We start from the raw sequence: 9,848 nt of genomic DNA on the forward strand, positions 1-9,848 counted from the left end.
CTGTGGCTGTGATTAATATATTTTCCCGTCTTTATCGCTGTCGGTCATGCATAAATCGTGAACTGGAAGATCACATTTTGTTTTTTTTATTACTCAAAACAATCTGCTTTGATCATCTATAACATGGTGCATTGACTTTCACCCGTAGGTAGACTTTCCTTTTTGCTGTGGTGAATGGTGTGCGACAGTTGTGGGAGCCAATCACTTGGTGCAGAGTGGATGGTGTGTGACACTTCCCATTGGAGGTAGACGACACAATGTGTGTGTGTTAGAGAGAGGGAGAGACGAGAGAAAGAAAGGGAAGAGGCGAAATCTGTAGTATATCCGACCGACCCAGTCAGGCCAAGTGCATCAAGCAGAAAGAGAGAGAGACATAGAGAATTAGGAGCGATCCAGGCAGCGTTCAGCAGCTGCAACCACAAGCCATTCAATCGTCCCCAGTCGTACAAGCAAGCACTGAACATGGCAGGTATCCTAGCTTGGTTCTGGAACGAGAGGTTTTGGCTGCCCCACAACGTAACCTGGGCAGACCTGAAAAACACGGACGAAGCCACTTTCCCGCAGGCGGAAGATCTCTACCTGGCCTTTCCTCTGGCTTTCTGCATTTTTATGGTTCGACTGATTTTCGAAAGGTAGGGAACACAGACTCGTCTCATTTGCTTTAGTATAGGCCTGGATTTGCAAAGCAATATTTTAAACCGGCGTTGTTTAAGAAACAGCACATACAGTATTACATTTCAGAGTATAGTGCTAGCATCAGTTTGTGTGACGGTGTGGTGTAAATAAGTACATTGGATCGTAATGTATCTATTTCATAAAGCGAGTGATGCAAACGGGGCTAAGCAGTAAACTTGATACATGCCCACTGGGTGATGTTTCATTAATCAATAAAGACGACTCCTTCCAGCCAGCAGCCTGCTCTCGGAACCACGCCACTTATAGCCAGCTGCCCGTGATTTACTTTCAGGAGGTGACCAACACTTTGCCCACTTTGCAGGCGGGTGCAACGTGCGGAAAGTGTTCGGTTTGGAAAACCCAAAATGATAGTCAAGTCGTCCATCGACTTTAATAACGCTAGGAAACTAGATCTAGCTTTGTTCTCTCGATTTAAGGAAGCGCCCTTAGTTCTCAGTGGGAAGGTTGGAGGTGCATCGGTTGTAAAGACAGAAAGAATAATCTCTTCAGTTTTTTTTTAATGCCTGGGAAAGCACTCAATAGTTCGATGTCGAGGTTAACAATCCGTTCAGGAACTTCACCTGCACAAAGTGATTCGTTGTGTTGCCATCAAGAACAGGGGACTCAAGACAGAAACTCAGTTAATGGGGAATGCTCAGATTGGATGGCCACAGTTACAATTTAGCTGCTCCTCATGTTCCACTTGGGGAGTGTTTAGTCACGTCTTCTCTGGCATGGTTTCAAGTGGTGAAGGTTGACCACATTTTCTGTGGAATGCTGAAACCTGGACTCCTTCACTTGGGATAAGTCACCTGGTTGCCCTTGGTAATATTTGTAATCAATTTCAGAAGTGTAGCTTTGCAGTTCAGGATACTGCCCATTAGCTATAGCATTATAGCTCAAAACAACTGCATGTCTTTAATATTGGCAACAGAAGTGGCAATTTGGCTCAGTAAAATAGATTCTACAAATACATTAATGGAAAAAGAGAAATTAGGGAGAGAATAGGGCTCTTTAAAGATCAACAAGGCTGTTTATGGAGCCACAGGAGATAAGTGAGATACAAAACAAGTATTTCGAGTCAGTATTTACTGTGCAGAAGGATATGGAGGCTAAGGATCTTGGGGAAATAAATAGTGACATCTTGAAAAATGTCCATATTACAGAAAAGGAGGTGCTGGACATCTTCAAACTCAGAGAGGTGGATAAATCCCCAGGACCTGATCAGTTGTATCCCAGAACTTTGTGGGAAGCTAGGGAAGAGATTGCTGGGCCCCTTGCAGAGGTAGTTGTATCATCAATAGCCAAAGGTAACATGTCAGAAGACTGGAGTTTGCTAATGTGGTGCCATTATTTAAGAAAAGTGTTAAGGAAAAGCCAGGAAACTATATACGAGTAAACCTGGTGTCAGAGATGAGTAAGTTGTTGGAGGGCATTCTGAGGGACAGGATTTACATGTAATTGGAAAGGCAAGAACTGATTGGGGAGTCAACATAGCTTCATGTGTGGGAAATCAAGTCTCACTAACTTGAGTTTTTGAAGAAGTAACAAAGAAGTTTGATGAAGGAGAGCGGTAGACGTTTTCTATTTGGACTTCAGCAAGGCATTCCAAAAGATAGATTGGTTAGCAAGGTTAGATTACGTAGAATCCAGAGGGAGCTAGCCATTTGGATACAAAAGTGGCTTGAAGGTAGGAGACAGAGGATAGTGATGGAGGGTTGTTTTTTAGACTGAAGTCTTGTGACCAGACGTGTACCATTTGTCATTTATATAAATGATTTAGATGTGAATATAGGAGGTATGGTTAGTAAGCTTGCAGATGACACCAAAATTGGTGGTGCAATGGATGGTGAAGAAGATTATCTCAGAGTATGATGGGACCTTGATCAGATGGACCAATGGGCTGAGGAGTAACAGATAAAGTTTAATTTGGATAAATGTGAGGTGTTGCATATTGGTAACACAAAACAGGGTAGGACTTATACAGTTAATGGTAGGGCCCTGTGCAGTGTTGCCAAAGAGAGACCTTGGGCTGCAGATGCATAGTTCCTTGAAAGTGGAGTCCCAGGTCGATAGGATAATGAAGAAGATGTTTGGCATGCTTGCCTTTATTGTTCAGTGCATTGAGTGTAGGAGTTGGGATGTCATGTTGAGGCTGTACAGGACATTGATGAAGCCACTTTTAGAATACTGCATTCAATTCTGGTCTCCTTGTTAAACTTGAAAGGTTTCAGAAAATGTTTTCAAAGATGTTGCCAGGGTTGGAGGGTTTGGGCTACAGGGAGAAGCTGAATTGGCTGGGGCTTCTTTCCCCTGGAGTATCAGAAGCTGAGGGGTGACCTTTTAGAAGCTTAGAAAATCATGAGGGGAAATAGAGTGAATAGCCAAGGTCTTTTTCCCAGGGAGGGGGAGTCCAAAACTAAAGGACATAGGTTTAAGGTGAGAGGGAAAAGATTTATTAGGGACCTGAGGGACAACTTTTTCACACACAATTCTGCGTGGATGGAATGAGCTGCCAGAGGAAGTTGGGGATGTGGGTACAATTACAACATTTAAAAGGCATCTGGATGGACATATGAATAGCAATCGGTTTAGAAGGATATGGTTGAAATGCTGGCAAATGGGATAGATCAGTTTCGGATATCTGGTCAGCGTGGGCGAGTTGGACCGAAGAGTCTGTTTTCATGCTGTGTAACTCCATGTCTCTACGACTCTCAAACCATTTACTGCTGTTATTGCTATGTAACAGATGTTTCAGGGCAAGCATTGGTGTGTTGAGCGCTTTTTAAAGAAATCCTGTCTATCATGTTCAAATCAACTTCTTTATTGTTCAGGTTTTAATGATGGATATTATTCCTTCTTCAATTTTTAAAGTAATAACACTGAGAATGGCCTTAAAAAGTTACATTTGAGTGTTGTCAAAGAAAACACTACTGATCCTACAAAACATGGTTATACGAATTGATTTTTATAAATACAGAATAAGAGATTTTAAGAAGTTAAATGCCATACATTAGAAACTAATGATTGAACTAATGAATGTATCCAGCTTTTTTTTAGATAACACCAATAACTTAGTACAATGCTTTAATTCTATGGTAACTTTTATACTTAACTAACTCATACTTTCTGGTCTGACAGCTGTATTTTTCATTGCACCTGCAGTGCTCATCTCCACTGTGAAGTTTTGCTTCAGTCTAAGTAATCAGCAAGCTATCAGCCTGTTCAGTAAAAAAAAATGTGGTTAACAAGGAAAATATTTCTTTTCATCTCTTAAGTGTTAACTAAGGATTGTAGACCCAGCAGGATGTTCTTCATCTCTGGTCTGTTTGTGAATCATGCTAAAAATATATTGAAGATTTTACTGGAAATAGCAACCAATTGAAACCTCTGTGCTTTCTTTATGATACTGCTAATGCGTACTGACTAGAAAATATCTTTTCACCTCTTAATCTCCTCCCCTGATGCAAAGAGCCATTCAATTTAATCCCACATCCCAGTTTTTTGCTCATAATTCCAACTGTCTTTTGAAAATTCATGTATCCTGTCAGGTACTACATTCCAGATTGTAACAACCCGATGTGAAGAAATTCATCCTGGTTCTCCCTCTAGTTCATTTGCTAATTATTTTTAATCTGTGGCCACCAGTTACCAACCCACTTGTCGGAAGAAACATTTCATCCCTATTTGTTTTATGAAAACTTTTATAATTTTGAGTACCTCTGTTACCATCTCTGCTCTCAGGACAATAATCCCAGTTTCTCCAATCTTTTTGTGTATTTGATTTCCTTTATTCTTGATACCGTTCTAATGAACCTCCCTTGTTTCTATTTCTAGAGCTTTTATGTTCTTGATATGTTGTCCAGAACTGTACACTATACTCCCGCTGAGGCTTTCTCAGTGATTTATAAAGGTTTACAGATTTCTCTATTGAATGTCCTGGTCACGAAGGCAGGGAAAGCTGTAAATGGCAGGAGCCTTAGGAGTATTGATATACAGGGGGATCTTGGAGCCCAAGTCCATAGCTCCCTGAAAGTGGCAACGCAAGTGGTAAGGGTTGAAGGAGGTATACAACATTCTTGCCTTCATTGGTCAGGGCATTAAGTTTAAAAGTTGGTAAGTCATTTTGTAGCTGTATGAGATTTTAGTTAAACCATATTTGGAGTATTTTACCATACGTTAAGAAATATAAGGAGGCCTTGGAGTGGGTGCTATTGCCTGGATTAGAGTATATTAGCAATAAAGAGAAGTTGGACAAACTTAGATTGTTTTTGTTAGAGTATCGGAGACTGAGGGGCGACATGATAGAAGTATCTGAAACAATGAGAGGCATGAATAGGATGGATGGTCGTAATCTTTTCCCCAGGGTGGAAATGCCTAATACTAGGGGCATAAGTTTGAGGTGAGAGGAGAACATTTTAAAAGAGATGTATGAGGAAAGCTTTTTACACAGAGAATGATAGAAGCCTGGAGCGCGCTGCCAGGGGAGGTGGTAGAAACAGATACATTAACAAAGGTGAACAGGCAGGGAATAGAAGGATATGGACCATGTGCAGGCAGTTTATAATAGTGTCATGGTCGGCACAGATGTGGTGGGCCAAAAGGCTTATTCCTGTGCTGTGGTGTTTTATATATCCTGTTAGGTTTCTTAATTGCCTTATCAACATGTTCTGCTACCTTCAAAACCCTTTTGTGAATATTTGTCCTGTGGTTCTCCATACAATGCAGGTTGTTAGTATTGGTTCATCTTAAGGTGTATCATATTGCATTTAACTACATTAAATTGCACTTGCCAAGAATCTGCCCATTTTGTTATTTTTTTCTATGTCCTGCTGAAGTCTGCTACAATCCTACTCATTGGATATTACATTTCTAAACAGTATCATCTGTAAAACTTGGCTTTGTAACAAAAAGAACACTTTCGATGCCTCTGAGCCAGAAGATCTGCATTTGAGTTTAATTGCAGAACTTCATGGCCATCGAAGGAGAATTCATAACTTGGCTGAACATGTTGATAAGCAACTAGAATCCTTCCATTTCACAAGTGGCAGGTAGTAAGTATGAGAAAGTCTCCAGGTCAGTATTTTACAAACTGTAATCTCTGGCTTCATGCAAATGATAAGAATTGAGCTACTGAAATGGATGTCAGTGAGTACTTCAAAAGCCTCATGCCTTATAGACACAAGAAACTTCCACACCTAAGTCTTTTATCTGGAAGTTTCAAAATTGTCCTCATATTCCCAGGTCTAGGTTGTTTATATAAAACAAGGAAAATCATGGCCCCACAGGGATCACACTGCATCCTTCTTTCCAAGCAAAATAAAACTTCATTTGATTACAATTCTGTGCTGTTTAACTGTTGGCCTATTACATACCAAAATTACCACAGTCCCTTTCATCCTGCATGCTTTTACTTTCCAAATAAGCCTACTTGGGATGAAAATTGAAAGGAAATGGAGAAAGAACAGGGGACTATGACTAAATAATTTGAAAGAGTCAGTAGTTACTGAATGACTCAAATGGCCTCCTTCTATACTATGCTATTCTATAATTCTATATAGTAATTTAACAAATGCCTTTCAAAAGTCCCGATATACATCTATTGCACTAACAAAAAGTCAACTGAGAATTAATGTTTGATTCAAAAAGTAAAACTCTTTGCTGCTGGTTCAAATTTTAAATGGTAATACAATGGATACCTTTGAGCTCTTGACTATTTAATGATGTATTAAATCAAAGGCCCCACAACTGGAAGAAAGTTACCTAGAGTGCATTCTTGATTGGAAAGCTTTCCTTCTAATCTGAAGTGGACTGTTAAATGATTTTAACGTTTTTTGTCTTGCAGTACAAGTAAACCTTGTGTTTACTTCATTGAGCAAAAGGTACATAAACTTATTGATTAAGAATTAAGTTGTAATAATTTTATACTTGTCTGTGATTTAGAACTTTAGAACACAGTGTCTCATATAAATACTTCCATGTTCTATTATGAAACTACTGGTATCGAGAAAATTTTGTTGTTCAGTTGTATGAGAAGGAACTGAAATAGAATGCTTACCTCTGCATTATAACCTCCGGCACTTGAGGCAAATGTGATATGATATTGGTATGTGTTAACACTAAAATGCTTGGCAGCTGCATTCACAGTATATTTGGCCAGTTGCACTCAACAAGGTCATTTTTTTTCCCTTAGAGTTCCCCAGTTACAAATGACTAAAAATTGTGAATTTCTGTTGACTGTAATGTTAATTCTTTAACTTCTAAATGGAAAATTATATCAACTCCACATCAAGGAAATTACATTACTTCTATGTCAGTAGTGCAAGATGGATGTTTACTTACCTTGTTCAGATTATTTTGGAAGCCGTTGTCTTATTAAACTAGTCTAGTTTGAGGTAACTTCGAATATATGTTTATATTAATCAATCATATAAGCAGAAGAAAGATGATTGAAGGCTTTTGATTTTAAATACTGGAGTTATGTAAATGTAATGCTATTAAAATATAAGGTAACAAGGTGTAGAGCTGGATGAACACAGCAGGCCAAGCAGCATCATAGGAGCAGCTTGCTGTGTTCATCCAGCTCTACACTTTGTTATCTCAGATTTTCCAGCATCTGCAGTTCCTACTATCTCTATTAAAATATAGATGCTTTGATGAGAAAATTAGGTAACACAATGCAAAGGCTTAAACAGTGAATAATGTTGAATAGCCAGTCTTTAATATTAGATGCAGCGTTAGTCCTTTTAATGGTATCAACTGAAGTCTTCAGTCTCAGTGTGTGGAGGTCTTCAATTAATCTATCAAGAGTACTTCATTGCATTGGGTTCCATATTATCAAAACACCATTTAATTTACTCAGTAATCAAAAGCAATTGGCCAAATTATTAGTGACTAGGATCCTGAAATGCTACCCACAAATGTTGGTAAAAATTCATAAAAATGGAACTTGACTTGTTCAATTACTTGATTCAGCAGACTTTCAGCAATTATTAATTGAGATGCGATTTCTTTTTAAAGCTAGGATTCATTGAAAGTTTGCCAGAAGTTCTGTCATTTAGCTGCAGACTTGTTTCAGCATGCACAGTTTTATTTTATTCAAGAGATGTGGACATCTTTGGCTAGCCAGGCTTTTTATTACCTGTCCCTAGTTGCCTTTGAGAAGGTGGTAGTTGGCTGCCACCTTCAACCACGACAGTCCATTTGCTGTAGGTTGACCCTTAATGTCCTTAAGGAGGGAATTCCAGGATTTTGACCTAGTGATAGAGAAGGAACAGCGATAGGTTTCCATGTAAGGATGGTGAGTGGCTTGGCGGGGAGCTTGCAGGTGGTGGATCCGATGTATCTGCTGCCCTTGTCCCTCTAGATGGAAATAATTGTGGGTTTGGAAGGTGCTGTCTGAGGATCTTTGGTGGATTTCTGCAGTGCATCTAGTAGATAGTACACACTGCTACTACTGAGCAAGGGTGGTGGATGCTTGTGGGCATGGTGCCAATCAAGCGAGCTGCTTTGTCCTGGATGATATCAAGCTTCTTGAGTGTTATTGGAGCAGCACCCATTCAGGCAAGTGGGGCGTTTTCCATCACACTTCTGATTTGTACCTTATAGATGGTGGACAGGCTTTACAGAGTCAGGAGGTGAGTTACTTGCCACGGTATTCCCAGACTCTGACCTGCTGTTTTAGCTACTGTGTTTATGTGAAGAGTCCAGTTGAGTTTCTGGTCAATAGTAACCTCAAGAATGTTAATAGTGGGGGATTCAGTGATGGTAACACCATTGAAAGTCAAGGGGCGGTGGTTAGATTCTCTCTCATTGGAGATGGTCATTGCTTGGCATTTGTGTGGCACGAATGTTACTTACTACTTGTCAGCCAAACCTGGATGTTGTCCAGATCTTGTTACATTTGAATACGGACTGCTTCAGTATCTGAGGAGTCGTAAATGGTGCTGAACATTGTGCAATCATTGATGAACATCCCCATTTCTGACCTCATGATGGAGGGAAGGTCTTTGATGAAGCAGCTGAAGGTGGTTGGGCCTAGGACTCTACCCTGAGGAACTCCTGCAGGGATGTCCTGGAGCTATGATGACTGACCTCCAACAAGCACAACCGTCTTCCTATATGCCAGCTATGACTCCAACCAGCAGAGAGTTTGCCCCCGATTCCCATTGATTATAGTTTTGCTAGGGACCCTTGATGTCATACTCAGTTAAATGCAGCCTTGATGTTAAGGGCTGTCACTTTCACCTCACCTCTGAAATTCACCTCTTACGTCCATGTTTGAATGAAAGCTGTAATGATGTCAGGAGCTGAGTGGCCCTGGTAGACACAGTTTAGTTGCTGCTTCTGTCAATAATATACATTTGGAAATTAAATATATTCAAAACTGTCAGAGACAAGTATTGAGTCTGATAACGGTTTTCTTTCCAATTTTGTAATTTATGATTTGATGTACTTATCTTAAGTTTGTGATTCCCTCTCCGAGATATTGCGTTGGTAAGCTTCAAATGATCAAAGTCAACAAGTTCCAGTTGATAAAGATAAAAGGACATAATTGCAGTGGGCAATCCCCAAAACACGAGTAAAATCACAAAAGTTCTTATAATTCCATATAAAACACAGAAGTTGATCTGTTCAGTATTGTAAAGCAATGGAGTGGATGATTATTAATAAGGATAAGTTTTTATTAGGAAAACCAATTTGCAGTTTCCTAAGAATTGAATTACATAGTTACACTTTATTTATAATAGTGTATTGATAATTACTTTTCCACTTTTAATTCTCAGAAAAACCTTTCCTTACTCCAATACAAGATGACAACTAATATTCACACTTGTGACCATAGTAAGGATAACAAGAGGTGAATGCTTCTGATTATAAATAAACTAAGAATTGTGGCAATAAATTTTAATACAAAGCATTTGAACAAACATTAGTTTTGATCCATTATATTACCATATTGTAATATTTGAGAATTCTGCAAATGAAGATTTTGGTTCTGGTTTTCTTTCAAATTGATATCCAATGGGTGGCATCAAAACGTAAATTGATTAGTGTTACAAGCAAGTGAGGCAGGGAGAATTAGCTAACGAGATAACAAGGTGTAGAGCTGGATGAACACGGCAGGCCAGGCAGCATCAGAGGAGCAGGAAAGCTGACGTTTTGGGTCTGGG

At 39.4% G+C, this 9,848-nt stretch overlaps 1 protein-coding gene across 3 annotated transcripts in view; it reads left to right on the forward strand.

Moving 5' to 3' along the window:
• Positions 1-254: 254 nt before the first annotated feature.
• cers6 (ceramide synthase 6) overlaps positions 255-9,848 on the forward strand; it is a 244,961-nt gene continuing 235,367 nt past the window's right edge. For all 3 annotated transcript variants that reach the window (XM_020526339.2, XM_020526345.2, XM_048599054.1), the window contains exon 1: positions 255-632. In XM_020526339.2, the coding sequence (XP_020381928.1) occupies positions 463-632 (170 nt within the window). In that variant the 5' untranslated portion in view covers positions 255-462. The remainder of the gene's footprint in view (positions 633-9,848) is intronic.

Source organism: Rhincodon typus, chromosome 7, assembly GCF_021869965.1.
Source record: "Rhincodon typus isolate 14 chromosome 7, sRhiTyp1.1, whole genome shotgun sequence".
In the NCBI taxonomy this organism is placed as follows: Eukaryota; Metazoa; Chordata; class Chondrichthyes; order Orectolobiformes; family Rhincodontidae; genus Rhincodon; species Rhincodon typus.